The following is an 18,629-nucleotide window of genomic DNA, read 5'->3' as shown; positions in this document are numbered from 1 at the left end:
CCCGCATGCTTTGTCCTCACTCACATGCATCTTAGGAAAATTCCCAGGAGGTCACCCAACATAGGATTGCTCAAAGTTAAGTAACTTTGGAGTTCTTATGATTGAGTCAACGAAAATAAAGGTGTACCTTGTTAGTATAGGTAGTAACTTTCAATTATTTTAAGCCTTTCTTAACCATACTTTCATGTCCTCAGGATCCCTCTCGTTCAGATGTGATACCGGTTCATTCATGTACCCCTCATGAACTCGGGTCGTTACATTTTTATTCAAAAGACTTCAAAACTTACACACACTCTCAAATGAGTTCTCTCTCTTTCTTTTGCTCCCTCTCGAAAGCTACTTACCTTCTATTTTGTGAGAAGAAATTTTTTATACTTATTCTTTACATTGTAATTGTTAATACAGATGGATGAAAAGAAAAAGACAGTTATAACAACTTGTTAACTTTTTTCTGTTTTGTTGTTTAAACAAGAACTGGAAGCACAAGAAGCTAAAAAATTTCTCATGGAGCTAAAGTTTTGGTTCACCTTCATTAGACGTGAAATGTGAAATGTGAATAAAGAGGAAAGAATGAAAGTGAAGTGGGTAAAGTCAATTGAGGAGTTGTGTGTCAAAGTGTTGATATGATTTTGACACGTCTACAACAGTTGGCAACATTGTATTTTACAAATAATAATAAATTAGTCATACAAATTCCATCCCATTTTATTTGCTTCCCTTACACATGATTTTAGATATAGGAAACAACCCATTTTATAATTTTCATCTAACCGTTTCTCAACGTTCTCTTATTATCTTTAAACTTACCATATAATTTGTTTTAGTTTTCATCCACTTACATCCCTTGCAATAAATATTCAATCCATATATCATCATGAACAAATTTTGTCTTATGCAATTGAAAAAATTGCATTGTCATTGTGATTGGTAGTAGTGGATATTGTAGTAAGATTTTTAAATCTATCGGTTGGAACGGAAATCATTGGCAGATCACTCTGATTTAAAGTCTTCGAAAACTTTGACAATCTTTCGTGTACTATATATATATATATATAAACACTGATAGACACTAATTGACATATTATCACTAATAGACATCAATAGACTTTTATCGGTCTCTATCAAAGACAGATTTGTATCGGTTTTTATCACTGATAAACACTGATAGACTTCTATCAGCCTCTATTAATGATAGACTTCTATAACTTTTTGGAACAGTTGCAAATGTAGACATTAGACTCAAAGTATTAGCAGGTATAATATAATATAAAAACAATTGCAAATATGACCAAATTTAAATAGTCTATCAGTGATAGACCATATTATTGGTAGGAATCTATCAGTGATAGACCATATCACTGGTAAGAGTCTATCAATGATAGACTTCTGTCGCTGATAGACTCGTCTATATTTGTATTTTTTTTAAATGATGTTATACACTTGGTTATTATTCCTAAAAATACTATCAATTGTAATTACCCTAACTTTTTATTACTTTGATAGATTTCTATCGGCCTCTATCACTAATAGAATTCTATCAGTTTCTATCATCGATAGACTTCTATCATTGTCTATCACTGATAAACTTTGTATCTATTTCTATCATTGGTAGATACTAATAGACTTCTATCTAAATTAAAATCTAATTATGAAGGAACATCTCAAATAATTCCCTTTTTTAAAGCACTTGGTAGTATATTTTAATATAATTTTTTAACAATGATTTTTTTTTTTAAAATTTTACATTCAATAATCGTCGAAGATTCTGGATACTTTATCCGGTAATAGAATGTATTTTGAATTAAATTGAAAATCGATAATAATGAAAATAAACATATTGTAAAAGTTAAAACTAAAAGAAAAGAGATTTAGGATGAACTTGTAATACATTTTCGAGTGTTTAATTTTAAAAAAAAAAAAAAAAAAAAAAAAAAAAAAAAAAAATCTTAAAAGAAATTAAAGTATTTAGCAACCACTCAACTTTTCAAGTGTTATTTTAATAATTTTTTTATAAAAAATGTTTAAATAAAAATGAGTTTTTTGAAAAATATTTTTTAGGCTTTAAATAGCTAACCTTTGTACTTTAAGAGATTCCTTAGATGAATGATATTAGTATTCTATTCAATATCAAGTTTGACATTTGGTCGTCAGTCATTACACAACAGGACCCTATTCTTTTCAAAGCTGATCAAGAGACGATGACCCTTCAATCAAACTTCAACTTCAATACAATCCCCCAACTTTGTTTTTGTTTTTCCTTTCATTTTCAAAACTTGTATTTGTTAAATAATATTTTCCTTTCTTTGCAATATACTTATAAAAAATGTGTTTAGAAAATTATGAGTGAGCATAATTTTTAGAAATAGAAACAAAATCAAAATTGTTGCTGAAAACAGTCTAGACAAGTCCTCAAAAGACAATATTATGATACAACTCATCAAATAGAACAGGTTATTCCAATTTGAATAAAATGCATTGCATGTGGAAAGGCAGCATACATAAGTCTTCCACTTATACATTATTCAGAATGAAAAAATTGAGCTGTTACAGTTGAAGGGTTAAAAGTTGAGGCAGCAATTATATAAGTAGCCAGCAGCCTCACTAAATATGCTGCTAATTGTTTCTTTAACAGCCAGTCTCTTATTGCCTTGAAAAAGAAAAAACTTACTGCCTTAAGCTTTCAACTATGTAGGCAGCATACAAGTCCCTACAAATGGAAATCATGAGTGAGTTAAATCCTAAAACTCTGAACAAGGGCCAATCGGAAAAGAAACATGGGAGCTTACATGGAGTATTTGATGGCATCAATGGCAGCCTCCGCTGGCAAGAAGTCTTCCACATCGACTTTCTTGTTTTCGTTCTTCTTATCTTTTTAGTTCAAGAGATGTCAAGTGAAAAACAGAACGTGTGGTGTAAGCATGAAGAAAAACAAACGAAATGTTTTCATAAACCATATATGGATTCTAATGTAAATGCATTTAGGCGGATACAGTCCTCAAAGAATCGGCGAATCTCGGCCAGTCGATGTGGGGGAATCTCCTTGATGTCCGTATAATGGCGGAATTCCGGGTCATCAGCACAGACTGCTATGATTTTGTCATCCCTTTCTCCCTGCAGCATAAATGCAATGGTTAGCATCTCTTTTCAAGACTAAATCATACGTAGGGTAAAAGTATTTGTTTTATTGAACTGGATAATTATAAACAGATTAAAGGGAAAAAAAAGGTCGTTTACTTGATCAATCATAGGCATTAATCCAATAGCACGAGCTCGAAGGAAAGATCCAGGTAGCACAGGCTCCTGTGCCACAGAAACAGCAGAACAGTAGTCAACGATGATATTAAATTTTACAGAGAGACAATTCATTTTTTCATTGGATTTTTACCTGCATCAGTACCAAAACATCCATAGGATCACTATCTTCACAAATTGTACGTGGGATGAAGCCATAATTGTGTGGGTAAACGACTGATGAGTAAAGTACGCGATCAACCTATTTCCACAAATTTATACGCCAGTCATCTTTTATGTTAAATTATATGATACCTATTTCTACATATAAGATACATAACATGACTACAGTAAAAATTGAGTTAAATTATATGCAAGAATGTCGATATATTCCATTATGCATAATTGTGACAAAAAATCACAAGACTGAACAAATAAATATGTTTGATATTTATTATACAAGTACACAGCCTCGAGTGTGTGATCTATGTGTTTTGAACCGGAGAATCGTTGTATGCACGAGATCATGAGATATCGAAAAGTTGTAGAGATTCAAACATTCAAACAGAAGACATCTATCCTTCCCCCAGACTTTCTAAATGAGAGGTCATCAAACTCAGGAACTTGAGACAATGTGACAAAGCAAGTTTTGTTGTAATACTTCTCAGAAAGTAGTCATTACTGTATGGATTACTATAAAAACAAACAGTAAGAGAGTTGGCGAACACACTTTTATAAGGCCACTGGCCTTGTCAAGCTCATATTTAACCTTGCTGCCTTTGCTAATTTCAACAACCTGCCACATACATGGTAATACTCAGTTTGAAGTTTGGTAGAAAGTAACAGAACATTTCATATAATTGGCAACTCATTTTAATAAATCTCGAGTCAATTGCTAATTTCCCATCTAGTTGGTCACTCCCTTAATGATTCTCTGGAGAACTAGCTCAACGAACCAATCTCCTTGACACCTTCCAACAACTTTTTTCAAATATAATCAACAATTAACGTTGTAATCCTTAAGTACAACCAAAAGCCTTACACAATTGAAAACCGACGGTGCACCGGGCCCTGAAATTAAAAAAAAAAAAAAACTGAGCATTAGTACTCCAGATGCAATGCAGATATACACAATACAGAAAAACCTCACAAACAAATTAATCATGAGCATGTAGGATATAAAGCTAAAGTTCATATACATTCAGTAGAAGAAGAATCTCATAAAAAAGAACAAAAAGTACACATACCGATCTCCAAATCGTGCCAAGGGTGAGCGGCGACAGATCTTCGAGACATGGAAGAAAGAATTCTTTCATTGAGCGTAATCCTAGGGAATCCCATATTTGCAGAACTTCCTCCTTCAGCACTGTTTTCCATATTCACCTAGTACAATAGCTTTATATATGTGAACACGGTTTTCATTTATTATTAGGCATTAAACGTTTAAGCCAAAAGAGGAACAAAGCAAGATTATCTGATGCACATAAAAGGGGGGGGGGAAGGAAACGATAGGAACCCTACGATCTAAGATTATGAAATTATTCTCAACTAATAGAACACTAACAAATTACGATGAAATTTAATCCAACGGAAACACACCAGTATCATAAACACACACAGAGATGTGGAGTTGTGTACAGAAAAAGAAAAGGGCAGACAAATCTGAAAGAAATGGGAATTACAAGAAGAACTCAAGAACTTTCTTTGGGAATAGTTATTCAGTATAAGAAGGATAAAAATACAGAAAACTACCCTTGTTCTCCGTCCTGCACCTTCCCGAGAGGCACGAACTCTGTTTTTCTTCCCCATGGGATCAATCATTTAAACTCAAAACCCAACATACAGCAGTAAATCACAAAGCATCGAAGCACAGTAATGAAATCAAATCAAATCAGAGAGAATGAATATCAGTTCCAGTTTGAACCAAAGATCGTTCACTGAATCGCTACAGCTTAAAGAACAACCACAAATAGCTACGGAACAATTAAAAGAACCAAAGCGAAGGGAAAAACATCAAAAACCTTGAACGACTGATCGCTCTATGAGTAGCTGCGTCGAAATTAAGCTTGAATTCGGACACACACAACAGCGATTCGAGCAAATTTATGACAATATATTCTATTCCTAGCAGAGCGGGGGAGAAAAGACGAAGACGAGAGAATTTTGGGAAGGTGAAGACGCCGAGTCAATCTCGGTCGTTGGATTTGACTGGAGTCAATCCTACGGTTGAGGAAGGAGACTCGTGTCAGAAATCTGTTTTCATTTTCGAATTTGGAATTTTTTGGAACAACCGCGAGGAAAGCGAAGGCCCAGTAGGATAATGCCACGTATAGGAAGTAAGTTGTGTTATATTTTTCAGCCAATGAGATATTGCCACGTAAGAAGAGCTCATGTTACATCAACGTACTTGATTCTGTTTTGATGCTGATGCGTTTGGTGGGATAGTGGTATATCCACTGGTGTGGTATATGAAGCACTTTTGCCTTTAGGCTTTTATTTATTAAAAATAAATTCGCATCCAAATCTTTTTAAATTAAGATTAATATTTTTTTTAATAATTAATAAAAACAATCTTACACTTCTAAAATTGTGTGTCTTACTGTTACACATGCAAATATTTTAAAATTAGGACAAACTACTTTTTTACTCTCCGAGACTCCGAGTTCTAAATATTAGAATTTCGTTTCTGAATTTTTAAAACATATCTCTTCAATCTTTGATTTGTTAGAATATGTCTATTTAGTTTTTAAATTTTCAAAATATATCATTTTTAGTCTCAATTTTTTTTAAGAATATGTTCAAAAGGTCTTTGAACTATTTTTTATTTTCAATTTATATAATTATATGAAAATTTGATTTACAAAAATATGTTTAAAACATAATTTTAGAAAGAAGAGGTAATTTAAAAATATATATATATTTTTAATTTAATATAATAATAAAAATTGATGTAGGAACATTTTAAATCTATTTTTTAAAAACTAGAAGGGTATACTTTGATAACTTAGAGATCAAATGAATCTATCCTAAAAAATTTGGGGACCAAAGTATGTTTTGAAAACTCAAAAACTAAATACGTATATTCTCAAAACTCGAGGACTAAAAAAGTAATTTTTACTTAAAATTAAAATTAGAAATTCTTTTGGAAAAATTAATTTTTTAGTCTCCAAGTTTTGAAGAATATGTGCATTTGGTTCTTGAGTTTTAAAATATATCTTTTTACTTCTCAAGTTTATAAAAATAGGTGTATATGGTCCTTGAGTTTTCAAAATGTACTCTTTTTTTTAATCCCAAAATTCACAAAAATATGTTTAAAATGTTCTGGAAGTATTTTTTTTAAAATAATTATATGTATCTAAATTTAGAAAAATAGTTTTAGAGAGGATGTGATTTTTTAAAAATTTTATTCTAATTTAAGATGTAATATAATTATTCAAAATAATAGTATACAGTACTTGAGGGTCATTTTAAGCCTATTTTTATAAACTTGAGGACTAAAAAGAGAACGAAACACATATATTCTTCAAATTTTGGGGACCGAAAAGGTAAATTTTTTTTGATGATGAAGATTTCTTAAACTTTTAAAAATCTTATGCTTTTAATTGTCCAAAAAAAAAATCTTTCGCTTTTAAAATTGTGTTAATTAGTTTCTAATTTCCTTTCTAAATTATTTTTCAATTTTGTGTTTTCGGTTCTTTTCCCAACCAAAAAAAAAAATCTGTTTTCTATTTAAAATGCCAAGTTGATGGAAGTGTCGAAAATTTTAATGGTATGAAAATATGGATGGAAATATTGATAAAATACCAATGACAATGGATAGTTTTCAACAAAAAAATCTTAAATAATAGTGAAATTAAGAAAAATTATTTTAAATGATAAAATTGCTGAAAATATTTAAAAATAATAGCAATATATCACAACTTATCTGATATAGATAGATAGTGGAATTTGATTATATTTGTAAATATTTTGATTCATTTTCCTATATTTGAAAACATTCATTAAATTAATAAATAAATATTTTTCATTTTTAAACCAGTTAAATATTTTTATTATTTATGTTAAATTCTATTAGTGAAATTTTGTTTCGTAATTATTTATGTTTCTTGGATTTTTCTATAACATAATAACAAGGATAATTCACCAATAATGTCGACGTCGCCCAAAAAAAATGTAAGTATCTATAGAAATATTGACATGTTAACAAAAAAAAAAAATCTAATACTATATTTTCATAGGTTTTGAATATTTAATAGTATTTAAACTTTCAATTTAATATTAAAAAATAATAGCAATATATCACAATCTATCTAAGATAGACCACGATAGGGTGTATGACAATGAAATGTTGCCACATTTGTAAATATTTTTGTTCATTTTCCTATATTTGAAAACAAACCTTAAATTAATACATAAATATTTTATCATTTTAAAACAAGCTAATATCTTTATTATTTATGTTATATTTATATTAGTGAAATTCTTTTTCCGTAATTATGCACGTTTCTTGGATTTTTCTATAACATAATAACAATGGCAATTCACCCCTAATGTCGATGTCGGACCCAAAAAAAATGTAAATATCGATAGAAATATTAACATGTCAATGAAAATTTTAATATTACATTTTTATAGATTTTGAATTTTTTAATAGTTTTTAAACTTTCAATTTAATATCTAATAAGTCAGTGAAATTTCAAATTTGAGATGTCTTATGAGACAAATTATATAACTCTTAAAATTTACCTTTCAGTAATTAAAGAAAAAGAGAACTTGAGTTTTTTTTTTTTTTTAATTATTATTTTTATTTATTGTAAGATAGAGATTTAAACCTCTACCATTTTCATTTAGAATATAATGTCTTCATTTTTTTTCATTAACTAATCGAGTAACATACAAAGTTGACAAAAAAAAAAAAAACTTAAATTGCGTTAAAGTTTGACAATAAGTCAATCTTAATATCTCAAAATTTTAATGTACTCCCTAGATTTTTTTTTTTGACGAAAATAAACAAGAAATAACAATAACCAAAAAAAAAAAAAAAAAAAAACTATCAACTGGTTAGGAAACCTCTTAAATCTTAAAACGTCTTTAAATTGACATAAATAGTTTAGAAACAAACATATCCACAATTTAAATATATCATTCAACTCAAGTGAGAGTATTGAGTGAAAATAGTTGACGTTTACTAATATATTTCTCTCTTACATCTAAAAGCACTTGTTCTTATTCGCGTAGGTCCCTCTTTTTCATGTAGAACAGAATTGACAAGTCCAGCAAGACGAGCCAGAATACATCAATATCCTAATGTTTTTATTTTGTTCTATTTATTTTAGGTTTTTCAAAAGGAAATTATTACAATGAGCAATAATTAATTATTATAAAGTGATTAGAGGAAAATTATTAAAAGCGATCACCACATAATGATTATTCCCTCTGAACTTTGGATGCATAGTCAAACTATGATTTTGTATATCCAACCGTATAAAATGGATACTAGCAAGTCTTCTATTATCAAAAACAAATAAACTTTTCACCATTATCAACATTTCTATCAATCATATACGAAGTTGGTGGAGCTCTTCCTGTACATGCTCATGAACTTTGCCACAAATTCTGCAAGAAGAAATTCATCAAAACTTGAATGGTTTTAGCTACAGATGATTTTTGAATCTAAGTAGTAAGTTGGGCAACATTTGTAATTTACCTTCTAATTTGGGTAACGCACTTGTTCCAGTTTCAATTGGGAGTCTCTTGTTCTGCAAATGACACATGCTCCTAATTATCAAACTTGCCGAGCTAACAATGCCTGAATAGGAAAAGAAAAAAAAGGGAAAAAGAGAACTAACATAATAAGCATGCCAATAATAAAGTTCCCTCCTTGATCTCAGCTCAATTCTTTTCAGAAATTGTTCCACAAGCTTCTGCACGTTGAGGACACAGCTTTTATAAGTCTTTGTCACAAGTTAGGTAGTTTGGATGTTATACAAAAGAAAACCCAACAATGGATGTTCTAAATGCAGTACCTGGAGAATTAGTTTAGGATGAACCGAATCAACTAGAAGCTTCTGAATTTTTTCTTTTACTTGGTGTAATCTGATAGGAACACAAGCGAATTGTTAATACTCTAATTAGAAGTTTGATCGAGAAGAATGTCGAAGTTTCACTCGAACTTGTTCTCTCAGTATTCGGTGTTCGTTTTATCCATATATTATAAGAGAAATGGAGTTACCTTGGATTTGAGGGGTCTTCGAGGATATGGGCTGCGAGTTCTACCACGGCCTCTTCCCATCCAATGGGGATTGGCTGGTCATCAGAAAATGGATAACTGCAAAAGGGAAAAGTTTTTAGCTCTCAAGGATTATGTAAAAGTATTTTCGAGTTTTTAAATGCTATTGTGTTGAACTCTTAACTTGTGTGCCTTGCATGCTTCAAGCGCCATGATTGCTTTTCTCAGGTTTTGCTTTGCTTTAGTAGCAATCTTAGAAGCGAAGTTCATGGGTAAGTCAAATTCCTCTTTCTCTGCTATTTTGATAAGTACATCCATGATCTGGAAAGTCGGAGATTAGCCCAAAACGGAAAAAGTTTAAAATGACAATATTCAAACAGCAATTTCAGATTCTCTCATCTTGAAAAATAATGAGAATTAATGAAAATTAGATGCAAGATAGGGCTTACTTCATGAGTTACAGGAGGGTTAATTTTAATAACTTTGCAGCGGCGTATCACTGATTCAAGGATGCCTGTGTCATCTTCACAACAAAGTACAACTTTACAAGCATCCTTATAGCCATCCATAATCCACCTAAGCAAGTGTTGAATATCCTCTGCAGCTTTGTCTACATCTAAAAGGACTACCACTGGAATTAAGAACATCAAGTCAGATTAACGTTGGGTTTATGAGTTTGTAACGTTTTAACATAATCATTGGAAGTCGGACCTTTGAAATTTGCCTTGGGATTAACATTTCTTGCTTCCACATTAATAGAATATTCACTGCCTATTTCTTTAGCCAATCCCAGTAAAGCATACTTAGCATTTGATTCGGAGCTTAAATTTAGTTCCACATGGTGAGCACTTGATGTCAATGGAACGAAGACTTGCGTCAGTTTTCTTTCCTGTCACCATATCATAATGAGCTTCAAGATTTGCTTTATATTTAAAGTTCATGGCCATTATAACCAGAAAGAAGGTATCTATATTTTACCATATATGTTTAGATACCTGAATCTGGAAACGTCGCAAATCATGAGAAACCTGAAAAGATACACAAGGCAACGGATTCAAGTAATATTCGTGTCAAAGAAAGAATTGTTTTTTATGTCATTACATCGGCTGCTCAAAGACATACATTCCAACATGAATCACCATATATCTCACGCAGAAGAGCCATCATCAGCACTCTTTTGCCAGATCCACGTGGACCTTTGAAGAGAATGTGGGGAAAACTGTCCTGTGAAACCTAAACAATTAAATGAAATGGATGTGAAAAAGTCTATGCAATAAACTGCACAAGTATGGAATCTGGTTGCAGTCTGCAGGAGTAATTTAAAGAATCAACCCTGCCTGAAAACACTTACTAATTGTTTGAGAAGTTGGGCCTCATGCTTATGGAAAGTGAAACCATTTAAGGAAACCGGTCTATGCTGATCTGCCCAGAAGGGTTTCAAGTATTCAACAACATTTGCCTTTTCAATATATGTAGCTTCATCAAATGGTCGCTTTTCAGGCGATTTTGTTGTCCTGCAAGTCCCATTCCTCATACAAGAAAACCATATATCATTCTTCTTCTTTCGTCTATTGGCTATAAACCTTTTAGTACTCTCACTTGTTCTTCCACTCACATCACTGATCTTACTATTTTCAATGCTAATTCTACTACTATTTTCTCTACTTACAGCGGCACTACTGGTTGTGGTCGATGACAAACCTGCTCCAGCAGAAGAAACTCCTCTACCATTAGCATTTACTGCCACTTGATTATAAGTATCATCATTCTTTTTAGCCACAAATGCAGGCTTTGGACTTATATAGTTTTTGAACGCATTTCTCTTTGAGGTGACATTGTTATTCATCCCAATAGGCAAGCCATCACGCGAAAAGAATATATCCCCCGGTGAGATCGACCCCATGCTTTCAGCCACAGGGTCATTAAAAGCCAAACCTCTATTAATCCTTCCATCTGCGATCAGTTCATTCATTTCACCAATAGATAGAGAATTCACCTGGGAAACCTCCTTTGGCTGTTGTAGGATGGAGCTGACCTGCAAGGTTGGAGCTACTCTCTCTCTCCTCTGAGATAAATCATTTACAGCAATCATATGTTCATCTCTCATCCTCAACCTTGGAGCAGTCACTGATCTCCTACTGTAGCCTGGTTTTTGACTTATTCTGCTACTCCCATGAGAAGAAGTCAAATTCTCCTCTTTTCTTGACCTCATGCTAGAGCTTCCAATTTCCTCCCCCGCAGCTTTAAAAGGAGACTCATGTCTTCTTCTTTCTGCTCTTGACAAGGGGCTGATGTTTCTCTGAAGCATAACAAGAACACTATCGTCTTTGGCTGGCCTGCGAGGTGTTTTGCCACCGTTTCTTCTCAAACCAGGAGGAGAAACATTCGCCGCAGCAGTGAACTTCTTGGATACTGCCGAATCAGTTCTTCGATTATTGTAATCCAGTACAAGTTTCTTCTCCTTAGGATCATTCCAAGGGCTTTCTTGCCATTCTGTCTCAGTATCAGATGGTTCATAACCATCCTTCCTCTGCTTCATTAAGTTCAAAGCTGGACACATTTGGCTCTTTCGAGTTGCGATGACCAATCACGGAGCCCTAATTCAGAGCGACGGTCTTCATCGCAACAACCTATTGAAGGGAAGGACTTCAGAACTATTGGGAAATATAAGAAACCTGTGCCGCTGAATGATCAATGCAATAAACAAAAAAAAAATATATAAAAAGAAAGATGAAAGGAACAAATACAAATACTGCAAAAAAAAAAATTGTCTGGATGCTCAATTCCAAGAAATCGATGAGCACGAGGATGATTCATCGACGACGACGATGCAAATAATTCTTGGAATCGAATAAAACAAAATAGGGAAACTGGTGAACGATCACATACAGATACCGAATCTGGTGTTGTTTTCCTGAAATTTCTAAGCTGGTTTTTGAGAAAGGTAGCAAGTAGGCTTCGTCTTTGCCGATCTCTCCAGATATTGTCTTTATCCTCCTTGGCCATGGTGGCTGCAGCTGCAGAATGTGAAATATGGCAAAGAGTCGGAGCTCGATCAAAGCATTGTGCACAGAAATAATGGCGACCATTGCTGATGAACGGAGGATAGTTCTAAGACCTTCTTCTACCTCAGGCTCACTGGATGTTCTTTGCTCACTGCTACTGCTCACTGGATGTTCTTTGATTTACGCTATCAAAATCAGTTGTTTTTGTTTCAAAATAATTATTGTATACTTCTCTGTTTATGTGATCAAAACTAAGCACATACGTGTAAAAATAATAATAATAATAATAAAGACACATGACACATAAGTGAATCATTCGGGTTGGTGTCTCATTCCTTTAAACTCCATGTCCCATACTTTCTATTCTTTTGTTTTTACTTTTTTTACGCAAAGTTTTAACCCATAAGTAGGCATCATCTTTAAGTAACACATAAGCAGGCATGATTTTTTTGTCTATAAATTTTACGACAAAAGTATTTAAGATTGGATTTGAGAGAAACAAGAGTTCAAACATCAATGGTAAAATAAAACTTTTCGAGATGTAGGGGTATAATTGAAACTAATCTTATAATCGGTTGATAATTTAACCAAAAGTGATTTTAAGTCTTTGATTTTAGGATGTATTTTGTAATGCATTTTCAAGTGTTTTATTTGAAAAATAAGTCATTTTGGAAGAAATTGAAATATTTGACAACCACTCAAAATAGTTTTTTAAGTGTATTTTAATCAACTTTTATCCGAAGTGTTTAAATAAAAATAAATTTTTTTAAAACTATTATTTTTCTCAAGTGAATTTAGACATCCTTAAAATTCAAAAAAATGATTACAACAAACGAGGTAGATAGTTAGGGAGAGTATAATAAAATTTTGGTTAAATAGCGAGTGTAGTATACAATTTTTAAAGATGTGTATTTAGTTATTGAATTGTTTAAGCTTAAGAAATCATACAAAAATTGATTGTTTCGAATATTCTTCATGTGATGACAAACAACTAAATGCAATAGAAATCTAATAAGATTTAAAATAACTAAAGTTTATGAAATATATAGATTAAATGTCAATAAACATAACTCGATTAGTTAAGATATATACTTTCGAGCAAGATATTAAAAGTTTGAATTCTACAACTTTATCGTGATGTTGAACTCAAACAACAATAATAAAAAAAACCCAATAAAACATAAATAGCTTGTTATTAACATTTAGCAAAATTATACATAATTGCTAAAATGAGTATAACTCAATTGGCATAGTACTTGTACTATCAACCTCGAGATTAGAAGTTTGATTCTCCCATCCCACACATTCTCTCTCGAAAAGGAAAATAATATATATTAAAGTACTCCGCTTTTTTTTTAAACAAATTGCAAAAACCATCTTTGAAGTATAATGTTCATTGCAATTACACCATCAAATTTTTAATTATAAAAATTAGTCGGTTAACTTCAATAAATGTAGAAAATTTCACAACTTTATAAGTTTGAAAACTCAATTTTAACACTTGTATAAGATTGAGGGTTCAATTTGTACCGTCGAAAGATTAAGGATATAATTACAATTACAACCATATTTTTATGGGACGGTTTTTGCAATTTACCTTTATTATTATTATTATCTTATCATAAAGGCCATAAGCCCACAAAAAGCTCAGCCTCAGAAACCAAATTAGATGCACTTGCAATGGACGGATCCAAATCATAGAAAGAAATGTAGTGTAAAATTTAAATTTTATTCAAAATAAACAAACTTATGAAAAACAATATTAATTATAACATTTAAATCGGGTGATAAAATTGTAAATCTGAATATAATTTAATTGATTTAAGAATGTACTATTGATTAAGAGGTCACTTGCTTAAATTTTCACCTACACGTTGAACTATAAGAAAGATTAAAGATGTGTTTGAAATATATTTTCAAGTGTTTAATTTAAAAAAATAAGTTATTTTAGAAAAAAAATTGAGTGTTTAACAACTATTCAATAACTTTTCAAATATATTTTAATTAATTTTATCAAAAGTGTTTAAATAAACTTGAGTTTTTTTTAAAATATTTTTTAGATCAGTCTAAACAGACCCTAAATTACATTATAAAAGTACTTCATCTTTATTTCTTCCACATAATCATATGAAGAAAAGAAAAAAGGTTCAAACCATTAACAACCTCTTAAGTCAAGGTTTTTTTTTTTTTTTTACCGAATTCATTTTCAACAAATTGAAATATATGTATTTAAAATATACACACACATGCACCAACATATTAAGATGAATCTAACATAGAATAGAATACACAGAAGTCAAGCATGATATTGTAACAAGATAACTGATAAACCAAGTAACTTAATATCAAATAATAAGAGCATGTATAGAAAGACACAGTAGAACTTAACTTAACTGATAGACTCCCTCTTTGGAAACTTACCCAAAGTCTACCATTCCATTTTAACTTAGGTTCTCCCTAAGTTTGAGCTATTCTCAGTTCCACATGCAAATTTCTCTCAAGCTTTAAATGTGATCCTCTTAGTACAACATCAACTACTCATCTCGAGTTATCACTTACTCCCTAAGTGATTTTCTATATTCATAAACATCAAGCCTAGTTTAAATAACTACTGGTAGCAACATCCCAACATCGAGGTACACAAAGTTCACAAACAATGCATAAGGATTTGGGTTTAGAAAATTCTTAAGAACCCTAAATACATATTCGACATTTTTAAAAGGGCTAACCTTAAAAATAAACAAGATCCACAATTTATGTCTCAATCTTGAGAAGGTCTTCAAGAAAAGAAAATATTTTATGTAATAATAGTAAAACAAGTCACGAAATCTGCGTTACACATTTCAATCGGTAGGGAAATAATCTTTAGCCAGAATCAGCAAGATACAGAACATGTTGCTTGACATAATATAATACATGTTACTCAAGTTTTGCATGTACCAAAATCAACCAAATATATTACATTGACAATATATACTTGCATCCTATTGATACCAAAATCTGGATTAAAAAAATATGTACCTTAACTTCACGTGACAACAACAATAAATTTATAATTTAAAAAAGAGATTATTTGCCAATAAAGAAAAATAAATATAATGTCAAAGTTGGAGAATTAATTCATTTAATTCTCTTTAAGATTATCATTAGTTTTTCCTAATATGAAGACGTTATGCTTAATGATCAATTAACCTCGAAATTATTTGAATTTAACCTCATTTTATCTTAAGTTTATTTTTAGTGACTTTCAACCTATTCTGCAGTGTCTAAATTAGGGGTATTTGTGGGTTGGCTTGAAAAACTTTTTATATCTAATTCAATTATTTGGGTTGTAAATTTTATCAACCAAATAGCCCTCCTTACAAAATGAATCCCATGAAACATTTGGATTGGGGTAGTTTAGGTTATTCGAGCCATTTATTTAAAATTTTATTCTAAAAAATAAAATTTTAATATATTGATTTAATTATTTTAATATATTTAATTAAAATTAACAACTTAATTTCAATTTATATAATGTATCTTTCCAAAGTGCTAAAAGAAACTACTTTAGGAGAATAAATTATCCAAAAAAATTGATGAAATTAAAAAAAACAAATAAATATATGAATATCTAATTATATTATAAGTAAAAGAATAGACATTTTAAAGTTAATAATAAGTTCATGATGATTTTGGTTTTGGTTATTTTGAGTGAATCTATAAACTAACTCAATTTATAAAATTTTCATTTATTTGTACCTAATATAACTAAAAGAGTTAATAACCCAACTCAAATGACATGAATTTGATTGGATTGATGGGCCTCTCAATCTATAAAATTTTAATTTATTTGAGTCTAACATAACTAAAAGAGTTAATAATCCAATTCAAACGATATGAATTTGATTGGATTGATGGAATTTTTTTCAGGTCATCGATTTTTTTTTTTACACTCGTCGTCCAAATACAAATATAATATTAAATTTGTCCAAGACACGGTAACGATGGATTGTAGTCAGCCACAAATGATTAGTAGCCACAAAATTTTAAAAAATGGAAATGAAGAGGAAAAAAAGGGAGAAATAGTCGAAAATCGAAATGGGGACGCGTCGTTTGCGTGTTTGGCCAAAAACTCGAACTCCAATCCGATGAAAAAATAATCTATTTTCATTTAAAAAGCCAACTCTCAGCCTATATTCCATTTTGGCTCCATTATAGAAAATAAAATACAACTTTCTAGTTTCTACTTTGTATTAAATACTCTCATTTACGTCTTTAAATTAAAAAAACAAATAAATAAAATACTTTTATAGTATTGTAAAATCGAAGAGTATAATGGAGCACAACGAAAACACGGTTATAGAGAAAATATAATATAATAATAATAATAAATAAATAAAATAACTAAGATTATGAAAATTTGATAATATGAAAATTTGAGTGAAATTTTAAAATGGAATTTCTCGCCAATGTGTGTTCTTTCAAGATCCACAAAATGTCACTATTTATAGGCAAAGTGGCAGGTAGGATGTGGCATATTTGGATACTATGCATAGGTGGTTGAATGACACATGAGTAATATATGTGGTAATGGAAAAATGACATTTGGCATAGGACAAGCATGGGCATCTAACACCTATTTATAATATTTATAATACTCTCCCTTAGATGTCCATTATATATATATGAAATATGTCTCGTTAAAACCTTACTAAGAACAATCCAATGGGAAAAAAAATCATAGTGAAGGAAGAAGATTACATATTTCATATAATTTAATAATCCCAAAAAAATATAATATATTTGCTACCCTCATGGAAACATCCAATGTTGTGTATCAATTTCTCAACGATTGCGATGGATAATGACTTTGTAAATAAGTCTGTCAAGTTATCTTTTGAACATATTTGCTATACCGTGATGTCACCATTTTCTTCAATATCATGAGTGTAAAAAAGTTTTGGTGAAATATGTTTTGTTCTATCTCCTTTAATATATCCTTCTTTGATTTGGGATATGCATGTTGTGTTGTATTCGTATAATATTGTTGGAAGATGTTTATTAGAAGACAAGCTACATGTTTCAAAAATGTGCTGAGTCATTGATCTTAACCTTATACATTATCGAATAGCCTCATAAATTGCAAGAAATTCAATATGATTTGAGGAAGTAACCGTTATGGTATGTTTCATTGATCACCATGATATAGTAGTTTCTCCACATGTAGATACATAACTTGTTTGAGATCGAACTTTGTGTAGATCAGATAAATATCCATAATTTGCATAACCAAATAGATCGAAATTTGATTTATTTGAATAAAAACAAACCTATATCAATCGTTCCTAGGAGATAACAGAGTATATGCTTAATTTCGTTCCGACGTCTTTTTGTTGGAAAAGAACTATATTTAGCTAATAAATTTACTGAAAATGCAATATCTGGTCTTGTATTATTAGCAAGATACATAAGTACACCAATTGCACTAAGATATGGTACTTCAGGACCAAGAAATTCTTAATTATCATCTTAAGGTCAAAATATATCTTTCTATATCCAATGTACGAACTTCCATTGAAATATTTAATGGGTGTACTTTGTCCATATAGAACCTTTTCAAAACTTTTCCTATATAAGTTGACTGATGAACAAATATTCCATCTACTAAATGTTGAATTTGCAAACCAAGGCAAAAAAAATTTTTCCGAGATCTTTCATCTTAAATTCTTTCTTGAGATACTCTATTGTCTTTGAAATCTCTTTAGAAGTTCCAATTACATTTAAGTCATCAGTATATATAGTTATAATAGCAAATTCTAATTGTGATTTCTTTATAAAAATACATGGACATATTGAATTATTTTGATATCCTTCTTTCAACAAATATCCACTCAAGCGATTGTACTACATCCGTCTTGATTATTTCAATCCGTATAGTGATTTCTGTAACTTTATTAATATAATTCCTAAGAATTTGATTTATATATTTTAGGTACCTTAAATTCTTATGAGATTCTCATATAAATTTCATTATCAAGAGATCTATATAAATATGCCATGACTACATCTATAAGATGCATATTCAGACTTTCATACACAATCAGGCCAATTAAATATCTTAGTGTAATTGCATCCTGTTGGGAATGTCCTAAAACTCGTAGTTTGTAATAATGGAAACATAT

General features: G+C 30.7%; 2 protein-coding genes across 6 annotated transcripts; both read right to left on the bottom strand.

Moving 5' to 3' along the window:
* Positions 1-2,398: 2,398 nt before the first annotated feature.
* Positions 2,399-5,407, bottom strand: LOC120072735 (soluble inorganic pyrophosphatase). Of its 3 annotated transcripts, none has more exons than XM_039025208.1 (9): positions 5,253-5,407; positions 4,479-4,614; positions 4,274-4,302; positions 3,962-4,027; positions 3,386-3,493; positions 3,235-3,300; positions 2,991-3,111; positions 2,787-2,868; positions 2,399-2,707 (listed from the first exon to the last, which is right to left on the bottom strand). In XM_039025208.1, exons 2-9 carry the CDS (start codon positions 4,606-4,608, stop codon positions 2,665-2,667), a joined length of 645 nt encoding a protein of 214 aa, XP_038881136.1. In that variant the 5' UTR covers positions 4,609-4,614; positions 5,253-5,407; the 3' UTR covers positions 2,399-2,664. The 3 variants fall into 3 exon arrangements, with proteins under 3 accessions (XP_038881136.1, XP_038881137.1, XP_038881135.1); XM_039025209.1 differs by having other exon boundaries at positions 4,479-4,626; positions 5,253-5,396; XM_039025207.1 differs by lacking the exon at positions 5,253-5,407 and adding an exon at positions 4,984-5,211.
* Positions 5,408-8,658: 3,251 nt separating this feature from the next.
* Positions 8,659-12,700, bottom strand: LOC120074706. 3 transcript variants are annotated; one of them, XM_039027925.1, is made up of 12 exons: positions 12,350-12,700; positions 10,812-12,090; positions 10,583-10,684; positions 10,456-10,488; positions 10,172-10,349; positions 9,910-10,091; positions 9,645-9,781; positions 9,464-9,559; positions 9,258-9,327; positions 9,081-9,155; positions 8,939-8,990; positions 8,659-8,847 (listed from the first exon to the last, which is right to left on the bottom strand). In XM_039027925.1, exons 2-12 carry the CDS (start codon positions 12,018-12,020, stop codon positions 8,786-8,788), a joined length of 2,196 nt encoding a protein of 731 aa, XP_038883853.1. In that variant the 5' UTR covers positions 12,021-12,090; positions 12,350-12,700; the 3' UTR covers positions 8,659-8,785. The 3 variants fall into 3 exon arrangements, with proteins under 3 accessions (XP_038883853.1, XP_038883852.1, XP_038883850.1); XM_039027924.1 differs by having other exon boundaries at positions 10,583-10,693; positions 10,812-12,143; positions 12,350-12,699; XM_039027922.1 differs by having other exon boundaries at positions 10,583-10,693; positions 12,350-12,699.
* Between the last annotated feature and the right edge of the window lie 5,929 nt (positions 12,701-18,629).

This window comes from Benincasa hispida, chromosome 3, assembly GCF_009727055.1.
Source record: "Benincasa hispida cultivar B227 chromosome 3, ASM972705v1, whole genome shotgun sequence".
Classification (NCBI taxonomy): domain Eukaryota; kingdom Viridiplantae; phylum Streptophyta; class Magnoliopsida; order Cucurbitales; family Cucurbitaceae; genus Benincasa; species Benincasa hispida.
Note: the sequence above shows the minus strand (reverse complement) of the source record. Positions and strands in the feature narration are given on the sequence as shown.